The sequence below is a fragment of the Physeter macrocephalus genome, chromosome 5 (genome assembly GCF_002837175.3).
Source record: "Physeter macrocephalus isolate SW-GA chromosome 5, ASM283717v5, whole genome shotgun sequence".
NCBI lineage: Eukaryota > Metazoa > Chordata > Mammalia > Artiodactyla > Physeteridae > Physeter > Physeter macrocephalus.
The window spans coordinates 14233398-14257611 of record NC_041218.1 but is presented as its reverse complement, the minus strand read 5'-3'; the positions used below and the strand labels follow the sequence as shown (position 1 = coordinate 14257611).

Here is a 24214-nt window from a genome sequence, read left to right as displayed (position 1 = left end):
CCAAGACTCAATAAGCAGAAAAAGGGAACAGGAAGTCAGAACTGGATATAGAATTCAGATTTTTTTCTTTCAAAGACACATTTTATACAACTTTCAACATTTATGCTTTCAAACAAAATGAGCAAAAAATACACCGAGTGCTAAAAAAAAATCAAAACAGAATTAATACCAATTTTAATTTCAATATTTTAAAGTACAGAAATTGGAAAGTAGGAATACCAAATACAACTTTAAACAAGTCACTTGTCCTCCCCTATAATAACCAATGTAAGCTACTTAAAAACTTACAAATTTAAAACAGAAACAAAATAAATACTGTACACTTTCCCTGCCTGCAGGCAAAAGATGGGAAATACTGTTATGAATCGAAAAAAAATGCTCTTAAAGCTTCAGCATCCCACTTCCCAGCCACACCTCACTCTGTCGCCACACAGTGTGCTTCTCTATTCAAAGGACACACATGTGCACACACACTGACCGCCTATCCACACAACAAGACACTACTCTGCAGACACCCCGAACGAGAAAGGCTAACAGTCACCTGGGACCATGGGCATGAAAATCAGCTCAGGAAAGTCAGTCAGGCTAGCAAAACATTACTACAAAACTAGTAAATACCATAGCCAACAACTGTCCCTTTTCAAATTTCACAGATTTAAACCCCCTAAAACCAGTACTACCCCTCCCTGTCACCACCCTTTGCCCTCCCCCCACCCCACCCCCAAAATCAAACAAACCTGCTGAAGCACTGGCAAAGTTCGACATTTCACAGTAAATGTGAAAGTTCATATTATATAATCTCTGAAAATGAACCTTTTCACCCTCTTTCCACAGCATGAAACTGTTATGGCTTAATTTATATTAAAAGTAGAAAAGTCTTTTCGGAAGGAAATGCAGTCTGCCAAGATGCATGGGCATTTCCTGATCAGTGCTATTTCATACCTAACAACTGCATGACTTGCTTTGCAGTCAGAAGCTGTTTTCGGAAAAACTGAGGTTATAGCTTTTGATTCAGTCTAACCATAAATGTAAGGCCCTTAGTTTGGTTTAGGTTTCTTTTGCAAGATAAAATAACCTTGGGGTTCACTCAGCAAGTTACACCTCAGGTCCCTGACTATAACGTGGAAGTTATATGTATGCTTTGTAAAAATAAAAGGTGAATCCTATGAATCTTAGAGGGAAGAAATGATTCTAGGCAAGGAATCAACTCCTCATTATATATTACACCTCCTGCTGGTTAACAGTTACCAACCAAAATCCACCAAAGAAATATAAGAGTATTTCTGGGTTATTTTATTCCTGCAAAATAGTATATATTCCAGCACTTATGATCACTGTTTTGGTGAAAAATCTTGGGGGAAAATAGCTGACATTTTGAATAGGAAATGGCCAAAATAAAACTGGGTGGAGACAAGGTTTATCTTTGATTAAGTTCCATTTAGGGGTGCTTTCTGAAATAAAGAAAAGTGAATTCAGGATGTCACAGGTCTTGCATAGGTAAACTACTTGGAGGTCAGGGGCTACGTGGTAGCCAGGGTTTATTAGTGAAATAGTGCAGAGCAGATAAACTTGTTGGAAGAATCAGTGAATACAGTTTCAGAAAGGCTTTAACAAAGAAAATTTAATGTTGCGCTTGTTAAGACAAAGCTTCAGGACACTAGGAAGGACAGGAAGGGTGAGAGGGAGACTCTAAGGGGTAGAATGCAGGTTAATGAGTATTATTTTCCCAAGGGGTAGAATGCAGGTTAATGAGTATTATTTTCCCATACCCACTAAAGGGGAAAAAAAACCCCACCATAACAGAATAAAACCACAGTCACAATAAGCTAATTGCTTTGAAAACAGGCATTTGCTTCTTAACGTCCTTAACTTAAAAAAATTTTATGTAAGGGATAGCAGATATTTGACTTACGGCATGACATTCACTGAAAAAAAAAATCAAAAACAAGGGAAGGGCTTTTAGTAAGGCTCCGTTATTAAAATTACATTACGTTCAACAGCAATGTAGTGAGTATGTGACTTCCTCCCCTTTCTTTCCACCTGGCTTCTAGAAAGTGTATCAACATCACCCGCCACAGGATGAGCAGAGGCCTCACAGTGTCACAGAACAGGGGCTGCTGTAGGAAGCAAAGTACTAGAGGTTTGGGATCCACTGTGACCCCAGGCAGGTCACTGCCCTCACTGGGTTTCATTTATCTCTCTTCTTAAGCTAAAGATCTGATGTTCAACCTTCTCAAAACTGCTTTAGATGAAGGTCTAGGGCATCTGAAAATGACTGGTGATCTTTAACTTCTCTTTTTGGAGGAAGCAATTAGCTTAATAATTAACGAGAAAAATGAACTTTTGAAAAAATTTCAAATTTCTATAAAGCCCTCATCTCTGAATATGAAATCATAAAATGCTTACATACTGCAATAGCTACTTCTGGCGGTAGTATACTGGGCCATACAATTATTCATCAGCTCTTTGGGGAGTTGACTAATCACTATAAAGAGCATTTCTTGAAAAAGCAGAATCTTTCTTCTGAAGCTGTCCGGTCGAGTCTCCCTTCCTACACTACAGTGGTTTGTTTCTCTCTCTACCCAACAAGCCATTGTTGGCCAACTCGGAGCTGTCTTTGCTGATCCCCATCTATCTACCACCTTATTTTCCCACCCTAGTACCATGGATAGTTGTTAAATCATTTTAATTCCATGACTTATTTTACCTTATGCTAGTGCCCTGAAGAGTATGCAGAATCTATGAAGCAGTACTCTTTGAGAAAAACCTAAAATTATCTTTTAATTACTTTAAATCATCTTAATGATTACTTGAGTATAAACGTTCTCACTTCTTATCCATAAAGTATCGCATTCCTTTTTCTTTCACTTCATGCACTGATTCTGACTTTAATTCAGCATCTTGTTAGAGATTCTTCAGATTTTTTAGGTAGCAAGCTCTGGGTATATATTTGATATGACGCAAATTTTATAAGTAACAGCAGTTTTCATTTTAAAATGCATATAAATGTGCATTTGTTGTCAGTTGTAACTTAAATAATGATAAATCCTCTGCAAATATGAAGTGTTAATAGATTAAGGAATGCTTTTCTGTGTTTTTCTTAACTGCATTTTGATCCAAATTTACAAATGAGAAAACTAAGACTCAGAAAGAATAAGTGACTTCTTCAAGGCCACACAGCTGAAACATAAAGGGCAGAACTTGGACAAACACCGAGGTCTTCTGCTCCCTTTCATGCTACAACATGCCCCTATGATTACGAACATTTAATTATTAACTTTTGAAATGTTTTTTAAATTTTGAAAATATAAAAAAAATTTTTTTTTACTTCTACCCCTACAGTTGTATAGTGTATCTCTGTTAAAACTAATAAAGTTTTGTTTTATTTTGTTTTATGAATGGGTTCTCTTGCTTAAGTTTGCTTAGAAGTGAAAATAATACTGCTTATTTCCTGGAGAAGATACCTTCAAGAGCAAACAACACAGCTTCAACTTTATATGCCCCCCACAGTACTAAGTAGTGCTGGGCACATAGTAGATGTCTGATAAATACCTGCTGATCTCATATGAATAAATACAGTAGAGTTCATTAAAAAGGCAATAATTAGGATTATTAAAAAATAGAGCAAAAAAAAATTAAGCAGTATTCAGTGCTAAGCAGTGATAAAGATGGGCTTGTTTTCTGAGTTTATAAGATGGTTTCGGTCAGAATTTTCAATTCTGTATGCTTTAAAAATTAACTGATACTTATGAAGTTCAAAGTATTTCTAGGTATTGAACTATTATAATCTGCCAGCTTTGTATAGTTTACACCATTAATCAATACTGGAGAGCATAATATTATGTGACATTATGAATTACAGTACAGTGGATCCCAGGTTAATAGAAGTCACTTATTTCAATCAATACAGGAAAATGATTACCTACTAACTACACTTAAAATTGCATATGTTAAATCATAAGTGTTTGACATAATTTGTATTTGCTTCTAAGTAGCTAAATGCCACCATTGCTGTCTTTCTAGGTTGCAGGGTCTGTACAACACATAATAAATGAGACTGAGGGAAAGACAAAAGGCTGTCTATTGCAGTCGAGTCCAGATGCTGAGTTACTTCAAAGTTCTGTCATTTCCACAAGATAAAGGGATGCATCACAGCCAGTGATTTTACAAGAGGTTTGACAAGGAAGTCACTGGATCAGTGGCTGGACTTTTACCAATACACAAAAAGATTACATGTATTTTGTTTTAGTGGTTTTTTCATGTTACTGAAAGTTTTTTGAACTTAGCCAGTTAATGGGCTAACACTGCCAAAAATGAATCCACAGTTCCTTCACTTAAAAGTTCAACATACTGGCTACTTAAAATTAGTATTTACCAGCCTAAGTACACAGGGCAGATACTGGCTACAATTTTAATTCGTAAAAATAAATTATTTATTTTCATTTTTATAGCTAAGAAAAAAAAGGTAATTAAAAATACTTAGAGCTGTGAAAAATGTAAAGGCCACAAAAGAACCCAAATCATAATGGAGCTGGAAAAAGAAATTATAATTCTCAATGCTTAAACTAACACCAAAACATGTGTATTTTAACACTAAAATGGTGTCTACAGAAAACCAAAACATCACAGTAATATATTGTGTGGGGAAGGTGGGAGAAACAGGCAGACCCACATTTTTGACATCTTGAGCTCTGATGACCAACAAATGACTGACTGTACCTATCTCTACCTAGTTTTGGCATAGCGTACAGAGTTTAAGTAGGCCTATTACAGACATTTAGTACTCCCATAAAAATTCTTCTTCCTGACACCCAGATAAGACCCAGACAGTGGTCCAGTCACTTGGACCAAAAAGGCTAATTTGTAAGATATTTCATATATATTCCATGAAATATTGGAACGGAGGCAGAGTAAGCAATATTTCTCTTTGAAAATACACATTTGAATGTGACCATGAAAGATAATGGTACAGACTTTTTTTTTTCTTAGCTCTTCAAGTGATACTTAATACAGAAGGGAAAGTCCTGCTACCTTGCTGAGTAAAAAAAAAAAAAAGACAAACCCATAATATGGCCGTATTTCTTCTCCATAAAAATAAATTTTATCCAATTTGCCTATATTTTCTTTGTAGGAACTTGTAAAATGCTCTAGTGTCAGAACTGGGAATATCTCCACCGCCCGCCCCCCGCCCCAAGAAATCACTTGTTTTTACGTCATGGGGGGGCGGAAAAGGAAAACATAAGCTATTGCAAGCAACTGAAAACTGGCACTTAGTAAAAGTTGTGCACAAAGTAGAGAAATGATTCCTTAAAGCTCAACCAGATACTTAACCTCACTATGCACTGGTTAAGTTAGGACAGATGGAAGAAACTGCAAAAAGCACCCATTTTACTCCAAATCCGTATCTTAAATAATTCTTTAGAAGGTTAAGAAATAAAAAACTAAACACACACACACACACACACACACACACACACCCAAATCATCTACTCCAACATGCTTGCTTCTATACAACTTAATATAGTATAGTCTTATTATATTACGGCTTATTATGCAGATTTGAATATTCTAAGTCAAACCATATTTTATATTTTCCAACAAATTAGGTATACAGAATAAAAGCATCAATAAAATATAACCTCTGTGGCAGGTGTTGGTCCTGCCCTCCAACACCAGTAGTATGAAGAAGGCCCTCTGTAGTTACAAATGTATTTGAAAAACTACAAACATGACAGTTTAACCAAACTTATAATACTTTTCCCACAAGTAGGAAAAAGATATTAAAGCTGTACTCTTTGGGACCCAGATATCATCAGCAAAAAATGAAAATGCAAGAAGCCTACTTTTCTATTTAGAAGAAAATTGCAATGTCAAATGAAATGAGGCATGTGGGGTCTTCTATGTAGTTCTTACACATTGGCTATGAAAGTATTTCCCTGCAAAGAGAAGAGTCTTGGGTCGTTATGAAATGATGGGGAGTGCAGAGGGAAGGTGGGATGTAGGTAATCGACCTGGATAACAGTATGCACCTTGGATGTTAGCAAAAGCGAAGCTAATAGCTTATAAAAAACACATGAATTATATAAAATAAAATGATTTTCATATACATCTTAATTTAAAATAATTAATGCATCAAATCCCTGTTTAAGACTTTAACCTGAATAGCAAATTTAAGAGTCCAGACTAGTTACTGTTACCGTGGCTCTTCCCCACATGTAACACACACACTATCAAAAATAATTTAAAAACCTTCACATTCTTAAATCTAAATTAGTGAGATATTTCTCCAGAAATCTTCCAAATAAATAGCTTTAAAAAAGAAAGAATTTAAAAGCTGTTAACTTTAAAAAAAAATCTGTTAAATAAATTATTGATAATTCTTTACCCTACCACTGAAAATAAATCAAAACACTACCAACAACAAAATGAAATTCAAGCCCTGACAAGAGACCCTTTCCAGTTCAAGGTCTCTTTTTAAGGTTCTACCCTCCTTCTTCCTCTCCCCACCAGGTCCAAAATGGTTATTGCTGAGTGGGTGTGGCACAGTGAAAATGCAGCATCAGGTTCATTTTGTTCTTCAGGCAGTGTTCCCTACGGTACATGCAAACTGCTTCAGCGGGGGCGCACGGAAGCTCCAGGCTCCCGTACCCCGAGACCGGTCTCCGAAAAAAAGAGTGACCACAACCGCAGCTCTGTCACACAAAGAAACGTGCGTGGCCATTTCTGTTCAATTTAAGGATCTTCCCAAGACGTTGTTTGGCTGTTGCCATTCCTTTTTTTGGACGTTTACCTATAATATACAGAACACCAACAACAGCATAAATAACAATGAAAATCATAGGTGACAGCACCTGGAAGATTTAAACAAGGGCGACATGATAGGCAAAGGCTTTTCGGTGTTTTGAATGGGCAGGGTCACACTTCTGGAATTCCAATGCTTAAAACTTCCGCCTCATCATGTGAGAGGTAAGGGCCAAACTCCTTCATTAAGACTTACGAGACCCTCCCACGCTCTGATCCCTGCCTGTCTCTTCAGCACGAGCTCTTCCCCGATCCTGCCTCAAACTGTCCTTCAGCAACGAAACTGATGGCAGTTTCATACATAACCCTGTGCTGTTTCTCCCCTTTGTCCTGTGGGTCACACTGTCTCCTTTGCCTTCGGTGCTGTCTACCCTGTCCTTCCCCCACCTCAGCATGGCTAACCCATTATCAGCCTCTCCAGGATCTACCTCCCCCTCCAGCAAGCCCCTCCTGCTCCTCAGGGTTGACTGAGGTATCCTTCTTCTCTGTCCCCATAGTAACCTGTGCACGCTGCTATCGCTGCACTGTCTGTGATGCAGCAGGCTGTGAGCAACGTGAGGGTACAGACGATGTCTATCTAAACTGCTACTGTCACCAACGTATACAGTCAGAAATGTACTTAACCTATACACATGTAGCAGTTACCTTTTGTTGCCTGGTTGCTGATAGGTGGTGGATTTGATGCAGGTCTCTTGGTGGGGTGAAGGGGCACTGAAAAGGAAGTTTCACCAACAGGCCTTTCTGGGCTTATACTGCCATTACTTATCTGGCATGCCCCTGACATCAAGCTTGAACTCTGCATATACTTTCCATTCTGAGGGCTTGAGCCACTGCTGTCCACAGAATTCCTACTTTGTACCTTCTGACTGATTTCTGATGAAACTTCCTTTCTGATACATTTCTGGCCTCTACTTAGATCCTAAAAAAGAAGGAAGGAAATAAGGTCGAATTTTTAGGGTTCCTTTAAGATAAGTAAGGTATTTAACCTCTCTATGCATTAACAATTCAAGAGAGAGAAGAAACAGATTACTGAACTTGGGTTTTCTTAACATGTAGTAGCCACAGAAAACCACCCCTCCTGATGGTCATCTCATTCCAAAACCTAGAAGTGATGAAGGATTCAAGTCTTGAAGATGCCTCGTAATTTAAGTCGAGAAGAAGACACAGACAGATAGATAGACAGATAGATAGATAGAGAGATAGATAGAGATAGATAGATAGATGACTGGTGGGTCTTGAAATCAAAACAGAGAGGGTCCTGACCAGAATTAAAAAGAGAAGGAAAGATAAACTCGAAAAGAGTGTGCTGCAGATGCGATGTCTTACGAAACTAGTTTTAAGTGTGTGTGTGTGTGTGTGTGTGTGTGTGTGTGTGTGTGTGTGTGTATTAAAGTGAATTTCTGGTTCTGTAACGGTCAAGTAACTTTTAAAAACAGCATTCAACACAGACTTGCTTTAAAATAGTCTCACAGGGCTTCCCTGGTGGCGCAGTGGTTGGGTGTCCGCCTGCCAATGCAGGGGACCCAGGTTCGTGCCCCGGTCCGGGAGGATCCCACGTGCCGCGGAGCGGCTGGGCCCGTGAGCCATGGCCACTGAGCCTGCGCGTCCGGAGCCTGTGCTCCGCAACGGGAGAGGCCACAGCAGTGAGAGGCCCACGTACCGCAAAAAAAAAAAAAAAAATAGTCTCACAAATACTGTTGACCATGAAGAAACAGCTGTTCAATCTGACATACCTTCTAATACCTCTCGCTAGATTACAGTCAATAGAAATTCAATCTTCTCTAAGGTGATCTTGCTAATCATCTGTCCCCTACTTCTTTATTTTCAGACAATTATAAAAACAACCATTAGATTTAAATAATAGCTTACTTTCAATACTAAATCCTATAATGCTAATGAGTTATAAATTTGATAACCAGTGAGGCACTATAAAATCATACACTGAATAAGTGAATTCTTAATAGTTCAGGGATTTCTTAACTGACCTTTGACCCTGGAGCATATCTTTCCATTAAAAGAACTTGTACTTGCCTTGAAAAAATAACTTGGTTCTTTTTCTTACTATAACTGTAATTGATAAGTATTTAGAAAATATAGATAAGCCTAATGAAGAACATAAAAACTACCCATATTTCTGCTACTCAGAGAATGCTTGGGGTTGGGGAGGCTTGAAGACTCCACTCTGCCACATGAGAATTTTGATTCTTTCTTCGGCTGTCATTTTCCAAGGTCTGCAGCAAAAGCTCATACTGCTTTCCTTGTATGGTGCTACTGGTAAAGTTTCGGTTTTTTAAAAAGGTATTTTGGGTTCGTTTTGTTTGGTATAAGCCTTCATACACCAGGATCCTAAAACATCAAGCGCCTTCTCTTAGAGCAGGGGCTCTTAATCTGGAGTCAACGAATGGTCTGGAGTGAGGGTGGGCACAGACCACGAGAAAATGTAAGCACAAGTCATATTTATGATGGACATTTTTCTGGAAAGAGAATCCGTAACTGTCATCAAATTCTCAAAGAAATTTAGTATCTAAAAATATCTGACAGGGACTTCCCTGGTGGTCCAGTGGTAAAGAACCCGCCTTACAATGCAGGGGACGTGGGTTCGATCCCTGGTCAGGGCACTAAGATCCCACGTGCCACAGGGCAACTAAGCCTGCGTACCACAACTACAGAGCCCACGCACCCTGGAGCCTGCGCGCCACAACTAGAAAGAGAAAACCCACACGCCACAAATAGAGAGAAGCTGCACACCTCAACAAAGATCCCGTGCGCCGCAACTAAGACCCGACACAGCCAAAAAAAAATAACATTAAAAAAAAAAAATCTGACAACGTCAGAGACTAAAAGGATCCTCGTGGTACTTTTTTTTTTCCTTTCATGTTTCATTCTAGCCAGACATAACCTAAAGGTGTTGGCAGCCAGGAATTTTTAACTGTTTTCCTAAATAAACTGTTCTTTTCCAGATCACATTCTATCCATAAGCCTTTCATCAGTCATTATGTCAGAATCCCTAAAAATGGATAGCTGTTCAAATGTGTGTTTAATGGTAATTTTTAAGCTTTCCAGGTCTAGTGGTTGATTACTGGTTGCAGCTTAAAAAAAGAAAGCAAAAACAGAGCCAATGACAATCTATTTTAACGTTTCAAACCTTGAATATACCTGACGATTAAATCTGGAAGTTGTATCAAATTGTTTAATCCAGGAAGAACTCCTCAAGTCTTGATCTTCAGTCTTGACATGATACCCTAAAGAGAAATTTTAATTAAATGATCTTCGCACAAACTGGATCATAAAGAACAAAGTTAGCCTGCTACTTAAAATTGAAAGTAAATTTATATTGACATTTTATTTTAAAATGAATATACTAACTCTTTATTCATATACTTTCACCACACTCTTTTCCCTCTCAAAAACAAAACAGTCAGCAGCTCTCAATCTAACATGTTAATTCTTTCAATTCTCCCAATGACTGTCTTTCTATGGCAGGATTTTATGCCAAATGCTGGAGGACCTACATCAAATTCTATGGACATCTGCTGTAGCTGTAAAACCAAGTGCAATAATACTTTCTCTAAAAGTAATGTATTTTCTCATATAGAATAAAGGCATATGTTTGCCTGAATTTGGCAGCATTTCCATAGAAGCTTTCTTTTCAAGGGACAAAGAGATTACAGGGAGACAGAATGGTATAGTGGAAAGACAGACAAACCCAGATTTGAATTTAAGTTCTTCCATTATCAATGCATCTTAAGGCAAGTTACTTAACCTCTTTAAACCTCAGTTTCCTCTTACACAATAAACAAAGATTTTGAGATCAAACGGTCTAGTCCTGGGTTCAAATTCCAACCTCTGAACAGCTATCTAAGTATGGGCAAGTGAAGTCCACTAAGTCTTTTTTCCTTTACCTGTTAAAGCTACATTACATACACCCAAAATGTTGTTTCGAGAATTAAGTGAAATCAATGTCAAGCTCCTGGTACTTAGTTAACACAGCTAGGTGGGAATGAACACAATGTCCACAACAGACTTCAGTTTTAATGTGGTACCATCTTCTCCCCAATCCTCCTCAGATTTTTAGGGAAATAAAATTTTTCACCAAAGGCAGACAGAAGAAAACCCTGTGTGGCATCACTGATAATGCCACCGAGTCTTCTCTCTTTCCTAATGCTTCCTTTTCAAGTAGGAGAGAATATCCTCAAGCAGAAACAGTTCAAAACTTGCTTCCACAAAAGGAAAAAGAGTTGATTGTTCAAACTTAGCACATCAATTAAGACATCAAAACATTCCCTCCACTCTGACCGACTTATAAAAGGGAAACAATACTGTCTTGTGACAGCCAGTGAACACAACTCTTAATCCATTAATTTACATTTTGAGTTCTTATACTTGCATCTTACATTTGTCAACATTATGTATTCTTCTGCCAACAGGCTTAACACCATTTCCAACTAAAGATGTGCAATAAACAATTCTTATTCATAATCCCTAACCTCAACTAGGAATGACAGGGCTATTAAGGTGGGGCTTATATGTTATTTTTCAGAGACTTATAGTTTATGTTTCTTACCACTTTCCACTGGCTTATCACAGCGATACAGCTGCCTAACCTCGTGGTTACTGCTGTGGCAGCTGCTGGGATCCTGGAGAGAGTGTCTTTCACCACCGCAGTCTGTGCTTTGTATCTGCCTTTGTAAACACGTGGAATAGTGCAACCCTGCCATAGACAGCATGCCCTGAATAGCTTCTTCCTCTGTGCTCGTCGAGGTAGGACACTCCCTAAAGAGCGGATCAGCAAAAAAGACAAGAACCTTTTTTTTTTTTTTTTTTTTTTTTTTGTGGTATGCGGGCCTCCCTCTGTTGTGGCCTCTCCCGTTGCGGGGCACAGGCTCCGGACGCGCAGGCTCAGCGGCCATGGCTCACGGGCCCAGGCGCTCCGCGGCACGTGGGATCCTCCCAGACCGGGGCGCGAACCCGGTTCTCCTGCATCGGCAGGCGGACGCGCAACCACTGCGCCACCAGGAAAGCCCCAGGCAAGAACCCTTTTAATTCTAATAAAATTTCTGGTAAAATTTAAAACAAAACAAAACAAAAACCCCAAACAAAACAAAGCAACAAACGTTTTCCTATCATTTATATCACAATATAATAAGACTACCATCATCAGCATGCCTACCTTTTAACTGGCATTTCGCTTCTAGATGGCTTCTGGCTCTTTTGAAGGAAGCTCCTCATCACACTAGATTCTTCCTTAAAGTTTGATGTAATTTCTTGTTTCTTTTCATCACCTGAACTTTCAGACTCTTCAGTGGTAAAATTATTTTTCTGAGATAATTAAATGGAGGCAAATCTATATAAGAAATCTGAACAGGTCTGTACAAACTAACCAGAAACACTTTATCTGTCTAGTGAAAGTGAGAATCTTAATTATCATGGAATTATTTCTGTATTTCATATGAAAAAGTGAAAATCGCTAATAACTACAGTAACATAATTCCTTAGTAAAAAAAAAACCACACATGGTACAGGTTTTCTTTAAGGCAAAATGAAATATAACCTATGAGAGAAATACAAGAAACATGAGAACAGTATCTCCCTCCACGCTTTCCAAAATCAGACAAAAGCTATGTCGATCAGATGTAAATAGTCACATGATGGGACGTGTGTGTATAATTACCACTGCAGAGAAGGCCCTGTGCCGCAAAGGTCAGAGCGACAGGCTTTGGCAAAGCTGTCATTCACTTTCCTCCTAGGTAAAGGAAAGTGGGTGTTCATCTTTTTGTCACATAACTTTAAGTTAAGGGTTCCAGGCATACCAGTGTGGTGCAATCAGGTCCAGAGTCTTCTGAATCAGAAATATCAGAATATTCTGATGATCGATTCCTGAGTTCTGATTTCACACTTGTTAAAAACCCTGAGAAGGAAAATGATGAGAGAAAAACAGAGTCATTAGAATTTGAATACAGTGCCATCCAAAGCCTGTCCAACTTTGTGAGATGTCTCAACCGCACCTGCTCTGTGCTTTTCTCACTGCTATCATTGTCTTCATTCTTCCCCCATGGACTATCTCCCAAATTGACCAAAACACAGATTAACGTGTATTCTTAAAACATCTGGGGTATTTGTTGAATATGATGATATAATCCTTATATGGGTGGGTTGACTATTTTATATTTCTTTCCAGAAAAAAACCTCTAACACTAAAATTAGCTACAAGATGCTTTTCACTTTCCGTTGTGCGTTATTTCTCTCAACAGAAAACAAAACAAAAAAAACTCTCCTAAGCCTAAGACACATTCAAGTAGACGGTGACTCCAACAAGCTTGAACCAGGCTCCAGCCCTGCCTCTCTCTCTTGCTGTAGCACTCCTCAACAACTGTTGGATGAATTCCATTGATTAGCTGCCTCTCCCCAGACATGAGAACAAAGGCAGAGTCAGCAACTACAGCAATACCAAACTTACCCAGAATTAGCAGGACTGAGGTATCCAACATGGATTAAATAATGTTAATCACCTGGAACATTTACTTATCAAGTACTAAAATATTTAACTCCTTTTTAAGATAGAAGGGTATATGGAGGCCCTGAAGATCGTTGAGAAAATGAAGACTTCATTCAAAGAAGAAAGATCTCGAGGAGGAGCAGGTGTTACTATTCATCACACTGATGATAACCAATTAATAACCAAGTAGAGGCCTTCCTGTCAACAGGCAATCAAATAAAACAATACATGGATTGCCAATAGCTTCAGATCAGCCAGTTCTATATGTCTCCTAATTCTGAAAACCATATGTATGTTAGCTAAAATTATCTCAGAAATAGGATTAAACTTGCAACTTTATTATTTTATTATTTGGAGTAGAGGCCCGTAAGATGCATGAGCTTCATGTGACTCTTGTAAAAACTGTCACTAGATGAGGGTGTCACTGGCCGGCGACATCCTCGTCACTAATACCACCTTCCCTGGACACCACCCCTCACTTGGTGGTCACGTCTGGCATTTCCCTGATGGAGAGACGACTCAGAAATGCTCCAGACTTCTCAAAAGAGTATCAGGGACACAGAAATTGTAATCCTACTACTGATTTAAGCACTTTAAAATTAGCAAGTTACTTTACATATTATTAGCACATTGGTAACGAGCAGACCTTTAAAATGACCATTAAAACAAACATACTGTTAAGTGGTTTCTGAGACGCTTCATTCTCCACCCCCTCTATTCCTGAGCTCTCTTCCACCTTCACTTTTGCCTTTTTTGTCCTTCTCTTATCCTCTTCATTTTCACTGTCTGCTGTATAAAGACTCTGATCTGCAAAGGGTTGTCTCTCATCCCTGTATACAGTGGGAAAAACAATCGAGTCAGAAAACAGTGCAACCATGTAGCCAAACGGTATTAAACCCTCCTTAATTCACAGAGAAAATAGAGAACTAAGACACTTTCCCCATATTTCAGGCAGCTGTGTAATGGTCTGGACCAGAGATTAAATGAACAGAGGGAATCCACTGAAAACTAATCTGTTGGATACTTTGATCTACTTCACATACTTAATTATCCTTCCATTTGTCAGCAGTAATCGGAGATCATTATCTTTCGCTCTCCATTCAGGTACCGTGGAAGATGGCTGGAGATGTTTGTTGAATTTTCCATTCAGTTTAGAGCTCAAAATGTCCTTAAAGTATAAAAACAGAACTTACTTAACCTCCGCCCTCAAATATACCAGCTTGACAAGTAAAGAACTGTATACCACCCACCACCTCCCCCCCTAGCCTGGCATGCTGAAGAGTGCTGGGCAGCCTCCGAGGCTAGGGCATTTGCAGTGGCGTGGCACGAAAACTAAACGGTTCCTAAAACCAAAGCATGAATCCGGTTCACCTTTCCGTAGGGCCAGGAACTATAAAGCACATTCTATAACACAGAATATAAAATCTCTAGCAAGTGAATTCAGACATTTCACTCTGCAGAAAGCTGAAAAACTGAAAAGCTGGAGAAAAGTGCTGGCTGCTGGGTCCTTTTCCAGTCACCCTATCTTTGACCTAATCTCTAGTCTTCCCACCAGGCACTCCCAGCTATTTACAGGTCATCACCCTGCTATCACCAGGAACAAAGGCCACCGGGTGACATAAAGGCACAACAGTAGCTGGTTTTCAATACATAAAGAATATTTCCTTTTCGTGGTAGTATTTTTCTTTAATAATAAATAGAACCTTTTATAATAAGCTAAATCTTCTCCTAGATGGCTATGGGTTTAAGGCGGTTTAGAACAACAAAAGCTTAAAACAGTATAAATATAATTATATAAAATTTAAAATATTTAAGGAAGTTTTCATTTCTATATAGCTTCTTTAAATATGTTAATTAAGAGATACTATCTTATTCATTTTAAATTATCCTCTATTTAAGATGTAAAATCATGGATGATATGGATCTCACCACATGTCATTAGCATGTTTTACAAAGGCCCTACACTGAGCTCATTACTGCCCCACTGCTTCTCCCCTTTGTCCACGAGGCCATCACTCCTCAGACTGCAGCCATGGGTTTAACAGACGCCCACGCTGCTGCTGCTGGGCCGGGAAGGCCTTCCGTACTTGCTCTTCCCGCTGCGTGAAATACTCGTCCTCAAGTCTGTGAATCCATCTGACTTCTTCTGCTATGTAAGCAGCATTCAAATGCACCCATCTGAGAGGCTCTCTGACCACCTGAGCTAAAGCAGCCAGCCGCCCGAGCCCTTTAATTCTCTGGCTCTACTGCTCTCTTTCTTCATAACATTTATCTGAAATTATATTATTCTAATATCTGTCTGTGACTTCAATCCTTCCAACTTGAGCTAGGATGGAAGCTACACCAGGGCAGGGACTTAGGTTATGCTCACTCTGGTATCTTCTCCAGAACCTAGAAGAGCACGCAGCACTTGGTAAGCACTCAGTAAACATGTCGGCGAACAGATGAGATCTGTTCGTCCTACTTCTACACTGAAGCATGTCCCTGTCACGAGCAGAAGCGCTGCTGACCCCTACAGCACTAAGCAAAGATCAGACAACAAGAACGGCTGGACTGTTCTCTTTCTATAGTCCTTCTGAAGGCCTTTCAGAAATGACCAAGTCTCTCGTGTGACCATGGAACGGAAGCTTGCCTCTTCCCAGGGACACATCTCCAGTCTTCTGAGCACCTCCCTCGTGTGGAGCTCCAGGATGTCTAGGTTAGAAGGAGTTCGGACATTATGATCTCGAAGTTTCCGCATCCTTCGTCGGGAATGGTATGGGGAAGCTGCTTCATTTGAGGATCGTGAAACTGGACATACAGTAGGAATTCCCTGAGATTTAACTGGTTTGCCGTTTTCCTCCTTTAAGAATGAAATTCAGGGTATTTTTATGACAAGGCCACAAACATACCTGACTAAATAATCAGCCATAAAAATATTTTAGAAAACAAAAAACATTCAGTTTAATCATATACACAGAAAACACCAAATTATAAAACTTGAACAGCTTTGCTGAGATCTTTTCCCCTTCTCTCCCCCACATAATATACTGTGAACATATTTCCTTGATTTTCAATATCATTTTAAAGGCTGTGTCATATCCTACTGTAGAGATAAGGCATAATTTATTGACCTAATATTTAATGGCAATTATTTAGGCTGCTTCCAGTTCTTCCCTATGATGAAATTCTTTCACATACATAATTCCATAAATCAATAAATGCTTTTTACACCAAAGTCACACATCTCTATGCAGCTTTAAAAATTAAAACTCTAGGGGCTTCCCTGGTGGCGCAGTGGTTAAGAGTCCGCCTGCCTGCCGATGCAGGGGACACGGGTTCGTGCCCCGGTACGGGAAGATCCCACATGCCGCGGAGCGGCTGGGCCCGCCACGGCCGCTGAGCCTGCGCGTCCGGAGCCTGTGCTCCGCAATGGGAGAGGCCACAACAGTGAGAGGCCCGCGTAACACAAAAAAAAAAAAAAAAAAAAAAAAGAAAACTCTGTAAGCATATCATGAAAAGTGCAGTCTATTCGTCCCCCTCTGATTCACTTTCCCCAGAGGTAACAACTTGCAAGTTTTTAAACATTGTAGTAACATACACAGAATTTTGTACCACATAATATACGTATACGTAATTTATACATAACGTATACGTAATTTACCATTTTAAAGTGTAAAATGCCACAGTTCAGTAGCATTAAGTACATTTCACATTGCTGTCTAACCATCACCACTATCCATCTCCAGAACTTTTTAATCCTCTCAAACTCTTAAATATTAACTCCCCACTCCTCCCTAGCCCCAGCCCCAGGCAACCACCATTCTACTTTCTCTGTGAATCTGACTACTCTAGGAACTACACGTAAATGGGATCATACAATATTTCTCCCTTTGTGACTGGCTTATTTCACTTAACACAGTAACTTCAAGGTTCATCCATGTTGTAGCATGTGTCAGAATTTCCTTCTTTTTTAATGTTGAATAATATTCCATTGTATGTATATACCACATTTTGTTCATCCATTCATCTGTGACGGACATCCGGGTTGCTTTCACGTTTTCGATGCTGTGAACAATGCTGCTATGAACATGTGTGTGCACCCTGCTTTCAATTCTTTGGGGTATATACCCAGCACTTCCAACTCTTGTAGCTGTATTTTTTGTTGTTGTTGTTCCAGTTATTTGCCTCCAAATGTCTAAAGAACATGTTTAAACTGTTATTTCTTGGTTTGTCAGCTTCAGACATTATTGAATCCCTACTATGCAAGATAAAGTCTTAATCTTTGCACACCTCTCCTAAAGGCACACCCACTTTCTCTTCCTTCAGTATTCAGTATTTAAATTGGACTCAATGAAAATTATTTACAACCCAGTGCCATGTAACATACTATTATTACCGTTACTTTTACATCCTTTGACTTTCCCTTGAGTTTATAATTGCCTCATCTCTATCTGTTTTGTTTCCTATGCATTTATCACTAACTGATCCCCAACTTCCCACTAGAAGAATGCAAACATTCAAACACATTAAGTAATTTATCAATCTTTATATTTTTCTTTGGAGACAGACCTCCTAGACAGGAAGGCCTGATAAAGTACAAGATGCCCAGTTAAATGTGAATTTCAGATCAACAACTGATATGGAGCCTTTCACTCTCCTGATCCATCCTGGACTAGCTGCACTCTGGGCCTGCACATGATACCGAAGGCCATTCCCGACCTGCTCCCATTCTACCAAGTAAAGCTGCAATCCCCGCCCCACAGCCTCTGGCTGTCACTCCCTACCCTTTTCCCCTCCTTTATTTTCTTCAGAGCACTCCTTTATTCCTGAGACATTAAAATATTTACAGCCAGCCTCTTCCTACTAAGCTCCACGGGGGCAGGGCCTTTGTTTTGTTCACTGCTCTACGCCCATTCCTGATGGGACACAGCACATAGTAGGTACTCAGTATTTGTTGGAAGAATGAATTCCAGGGCTCCTCCTTTCTCGGTTTACTCCCTCCCAGCACATCCTCTAAGAGTTTCCTGAGAAAGGGAACATGGAGGTAAATTGTTTGAGACCTTGCCTCTCTGACATCTTTACCATCGTATTTGCCTTATAGCTTGGCTGAACGCAGACCTGTAGGTTGGCATCCCTCCTATCCCAGAATGTTAAAGAGTCTGCTTTATTGCCTTCTAGTCTGTAATGTTATTGTTGAGAAATCTGATATTATTCTCATTCCCAGTTCTTTGTATATGACCCATTCTTCCTTCTTTGATGCTTTTTAGGATATACTTCATTACATGTATTCTGAAATGTAACCAAATGTGCCTTTTTTCACTCACTGTACCAGGCATTCTGTAGAGTTCTCAATTTGGGAAGGTGTGTCCTTGAATTCTAAAACATTTTCTTTGATTATTCTTCTGATAATCTTGTTTTCTCTGTTATCTCTTTCTGGAACTCACATTATTTTGACAGTGATTGTGTAAAATGACCTAATTTTTCTGTCCTATTTCTGTCTTTTTTTTTTTTTTTAAACTTTGGGAGAGATTTTTCCAACTCTATCGTCCAACCATTCTACTAAATTTTGTTTCTATTTTATTTCTAATTTCCAAGAGCTCCTTTTCTTTTTTCTTTGAATGTTCCTTTGTTAAAGCTTCCTGTTCTTTTTTCATGGAGGTACTATTTACTCTTTTCTCTCTTCAGGGTATCAGTTATGTTTGGGTTTTGGGCTAGAGACTTATTTGCTTATTGATTGTTTCCTCTGAATACTTTCTTTTTCCCCTTTTTATCCTTTATTTTTGGTCTTTGTCTTAAAAAATTTTCTTGGCTTTCTATGCGTTTTCAAAGGGAAGCATTAAAAAACTAACTGGTTTCAAGAAAGGGTGCTAAGAAAACTAGATAAAAATATGGGGAAAAAAATAATGCCTTAATTTACCTTATGTTATGTATAAAATTTCAAGATTGGCCATTTACCTAAATGTAAAAGCTTCTAGGAAAAAAAGAAAGTATCTTCAAGACCTTGGGTGGGCAAAGATTTCTTAGAGAGGACACACAAAAAGGTACTATTTATAAAAGAAAAAGATTTCATAAATTGGACTTCTTCAAAATTAAAAATTTCTGCTCATAAAAAGACACCATTTTTCATACGAACTATATCTCAAGGGAAAAAAAGTTAAAAAAAAAAAAAAAAAGACACCATGAAGACAATGAAAAGATAAACCATAGGCTATGGGTAAATATTTACTATTATTATATATGTATATATCTCATATATAATATACATCATCTGTACATACATGAATGAATGCATGCCAAAGGACAAAGAACTTGCGTCCAGGATATATAATAAACTCCTAAAAATCAATAATAAAAACAACAATTTTTTAAATGGGCAAAAACTTCAGATACTTCATAAGGGAAGATATACAGACAGCCATGCACACAAAAAGGTGTTCAACATCATCAGTCTTCAGGAAAATGTAAACTAACACCACAATGAAACAACATTTCATATTCTCTGCAATAGCAAAAATGAAAAAGACTGAAAACACCAAATACTTACTGGCAAGGATATGGAACAACTACAACTCCTACACTTTACTGGTGAGAGTGTAAAATGGTACAACCACTTTGGAAAACTGTCTGGCAGATTCTCATAAAGTTACAAATTCATTTACCCTATGACTTAACATCTCTACTCCCAGGTATTTATCCAAGAAAAATGAAAACATATATCTACCACAAGACACACAAGGTTGCTTATAACAGTTTGATTCATAATGGCCAAATCTGCATATAACCCAAATATTCATCAACAGAAGAATGGAAAACAAACTGTGGTATATTCATTTAACTGAATACTACTCAGCAATGAAAAAGAGCGACTGACACATGCAACGTGAATGAATCTCAAAAGCCTTATGTTTAAAGAAGCCAGACACAAAAACACTATATGCTGTATGACTGCCCTTATCTGAAATTCAAAAATAGGCAAAATTAGTCTATGACACAGCAGGAGAGGTCAGAACAGTGGTAGCTATGATAGTCAAAGACTGAATAGAAGGGGGCAAGAAATGACCTTCTGGGGTGATGCAGATGATTTTTAGCTCAACTGGAGTAAGGATTACACAGGTATATACTTTTGTCAAAACTCGAATTGTACTTTCATGATCTGTGCGTTTCACTGTATGTAAAAAGGAAAAAGCTAATTGGGAGCTCTGTGTGAGTGGGGCTTTACCAACTGATGGGTTTCACTATAGGAATCTGGGTTGTTCCATTTGAAGGTTTCAAATTGTCAACATCAGTGGGTCTTCTTTTTGGCCTGGGAGGTACAGGCCAGACTGCCAGTGTTTTGGGGAGCCATGTGGAAGAAGAATCATTCACTATGTAGATTGTCACTTAATCCTCTTGTTTTCAGTACAGTACCCATCTCCCTCAGCTGGGTTCAGTGGCCAAAGTCCAGTCTCAAGTTCAACCTCTAAAAAATTAAATCTTTAGTTTTTTGCATGTGTTAAGGCAGGGATCTGGAGGTCAATTTATTTCTTAAATAGACCTTTAATCAATCCTGCTTTCAACCCCACCTCCACTCTCATATTCAGAGGGTCCTAGTTTCCCTGATTGCTGAACTTTTTGAAGGTTTTACTGTACAAATGAGATCTGCTCGGGTCTTCTCCCATTGCCCACACAGGTTGCAGCTCTCTCCGGTCTGCTAAGTCAGTTACCACTTGAACATTTGCTTTCCAGCTTCCAAAATTTTGTTGGAGTCTTCATCTCTATTATTCTCTTTGTTTTCAGGGGATATTGCTTTCTATTCTTTTACTATCATTTTGGTTCCAAGAGGTGATAGTGGTAAACAGGTATGGTCATGTACAAAGTTTAATTGGAGTCCTCTTATTTACTTTATTAAAATAATGCTAAGTCAAGGGATATGCCAGTTAGAAAGCATGAACTATTTACACTTCCTACCAGCAGCACAAAAATAAAGAATTTTACCTTTGCCAATTTGATAAATGATCATTTGAAATCATAAATTATGTGGCAAAATGTACTTGAATACTTTTTCACATATTGAGAATATTTTTCATATTTTTATTGGATTGGCCATTTCTATGTCTTCTTTGGTGAAATACCTGTTTATATTTTCTTTGTACATTTTTCTACTGCCATTTTGCTTCCTTCTGTACTCCCTACCCTCCAATTAAAAAAACAAAAAAAAAAACCCAAAAAACAACACAAAAACACTTTGTTGACTATTTTTGTCCAATTATTCTTCCAGGTATATTTTACCATTTTCAATTTGTAATACTAGTTTGGAATTGACATATTTCAGAAATGACACTCCCATTTATTCAACTATAGTTTTATTTCTCTTAGTAAAGATTTATAGTTTTTTCATATAGACCTACACCTTTCTTATTGAGTTTATTCTTAGTTTTGGTTGTTTTTATATATGATATTTATATATTTATCCATTTACATATATATTTAAGATTAAATAAGTGACTTTTGATTTTAAAAATCCATTTATATCAGCACTTCAAAAACAGAAAATAATTTCCTACCATATCTGAACATATTGAGAATTACATGAAATACTCTATCCAAGGATATTAAACCCAACATTTTAATATTTCTTAGACGTATACCTCTTTTCATTCCCCAAACACAGCCCTAATCTGAGCTGTATAAATTAGCCGCCATTCCTCCACTTAATTTCCTTTCAGTTCAAGCTGGACACTAACAGAACCACCTTCCTCAAGAACTACTTTAATTAAAACCCCCTTTCTTTAATACCTAGAAAAGCTCCTAATTAATCAATTAAAACACCTAATCTAAGACTTCATGGGCTTTTATCAAAGGGCATTTACCTAAACAAGTTGCTGTAATATTTTCACTAAAGTGGATCTTCTTGCCCCACCCTACTTGTGTCATCCCTCTTTCCAATTCAGTTTCACCCAGCTCTTACTCATCTTACCTTTTCTCTTTCTTTCATTTCTTAACATGTATTCATGTCTGCATTGCAGAAATGAATGAGATCTGAAAGTTTTGTTTATGCTGTATTTTTTTATTTTTGGAGTAACCTGAAGAACCTGAAGTAACCTGGTAACTGCTTCCTTATTACTTCACTACGATACGATACTCCAGATTTCTCCGTAGGACTTTGGGAGCCTGAAAACCTGAGACTCCTTCCAAGACACAGCGCATTCTATTTCTTCTAAGAGTGTCAGGGCTTCCCAATGTTTGTAGTGTGGTGGTAGATCCAACTGCTTCTCAAAGCAGATAGTAACCAGGCACTTAGATGATAGTTTCTACTCTTACCTCTATTGCTCGAATTACTTTAGAAAGTTCTTTAATAAGATGTCCAGGTCTAACATTGTCTGGAATTTCAAAGGCATGTTCAGATACAAGCTGTATTTGGATTAACAAAGATAAGACAACCAAAGTTACTTACAATTTAAGATGTAAAAACTAATTTACTAAATCAATTTTCAGGTTCTCTAGATTTTACAGACAAGGCCAAATACCCACAAGTCAGGTCTCAGAGCTCATGTGGTTGGTTTCATATCTTCTAAGGAGATCCTTATTAACTCATAAAATCCTCTTACATTGAGTTAAAAATGGACTTGTCTTACTGTAAATTTTGTTCTATATGGACTCTACACCTCAAAGCCTACTGTAATTCTAACTACTACTATATATAATTAGTAAAGAAACTAACTAAATTTAATTCATAATACGTAAGGATCTGTAAGGGGGAACACAGGCACCAAAATAATCCTAGTTTCTCATGGGAAACCTAATTCGCAAAGTTTTTTTTCTTTTCACATCGAGAGAGAAATAGGAAAAAGATCCCATCCACCGGAAAGGGGAATTAATTGGTGAGTTACCATATCTACTGAACTGCAAACTGCTGTCCTTATTTATTATGTCTATTTCCAAATATTAATCTGTATATCTAAGAAAGTTTTGACCTTTTAGGCACACTTAACGTACTAATTGTTACTTCTGCTTTACATCCTCTCCTTGGTTTAGCATAATTGGTTAAAACAAACTAATGACATCAAGATACAGTTGAGTACTTTACGAGTGTTAACTCATAAATCCTTTCAACAACACTATGACAGAGATACTATTAGGACTCTCACTTTACAGTTGAGGGCCTGAAGCACAGGTTAGCAGTTTATTTGCAGCATTGCTGAGGCTTGAATCCAAGCCTCTTGACTCCAGAGTTCATGCTCTTAGCCACTATGCTAAGCTACCTCTCATCTTAGAGCAAGGTTTACAGTTAACTGCAAACATCATGCTTTTAAAAGTGCACTTCAAATGCAATGAATTAACAGTATGTATTATTGATGAGTTTTACTGTGCATCAAAATCACCCACAAAGTCTGTTCAAAACAGAGGTTCAGATCCTACCCCAGATCAATTAAATCAGAATCTCTTGGGAAAGAAGCAGGGAGTTTATTTTTAAAAAGCTCTAAAGGCGGGCTTCCCCGGTGGCACAGTGGTTGAGAGTCCGCCTGCCGATGCAGGGGACACGGGTTCGTGCCCCAGTCCGGGAAGATCCCACATACCGCAGAGCGGTTGGGCCCGTGAGCCATGGCCGCTGGGCCTGCCACATACCGCAGAGCGGTTGGGCCCGTGAGCCATGGCCGCTGAGCCTGCACGTCCGGAGCCTGTGCTCCGCAACAGGAGAGGCCACAACAGTGAGAGGCCCACGTACCGCAAAATAAAAAAAGCTCTAAAGGCCATTTTGATAAACAGACAAGTTTGAGAACAACTTGTCTACAGCCTTCAGAGGGAAAACAATTACATGGTTTTTGCAACATACCCTTTATTTTGTTTTTATCTTTTTATATACTATATACTTTTGTAACCTGTTTATGCTTTTACTTGTCCTTTAGATGATGACATCTTTGACATTGGAAGACATGATTTTTATTTTCCTGAATG

General features: G+C 38.4%; 1 protein-coding gene across 2 annotated transcripts in view; it reads right to left on the bottom strand.

Annotated features, from left to right (window-relative positions):
• Positions 1-206: 206 nt before the first annotated feature.
• The window catches only part of KDM7A (lysine demethylase 7A), an 80829-nt gene continuing 56821 nt past the window's right edge, over positions 207-24214 (bottom strand). The window contains exons 11-20 of one of the 2 annotated variants that reach the window (XM_024129023.3): positions 22580-22669; positions 15930-16139; positions 14341-14465; positions 13973-14127; positions 12612-12709; positions 11972-12120; positions 11366-11574; positions 9958-10043; positions 7447-7720; positions 207-6790 (exon numbers count right to left, since the gene is read on the bottom strand). In XM_024129023.3, coding sequence (XP_023984791.1) covers positions 6696-6790; positions 7447-7720; positions 9958-10043; positions 11366-11574; positions 11972-12120; positions 12612-12709; positions 13973-14127; positions 14341-14465; positions 15930-16139; positions 22580-22669 — 1491 coding nt within the window. In that variant the 3' untranslated portion in view covers positions 207-6695. Of the gene's footprint in view, positions 6791-7446; positions 7721-9946; positions 10044-11365; positions 11575-11971; positions 12121-12611; positions 12710-13972; positions 14128-14340; positions 14466-15929; positions 16140-22579; positions 22670-24214 lie in introns of those variants that run through there. The other variant, XM_055084798.1, reaches the window with a different exon arrangement.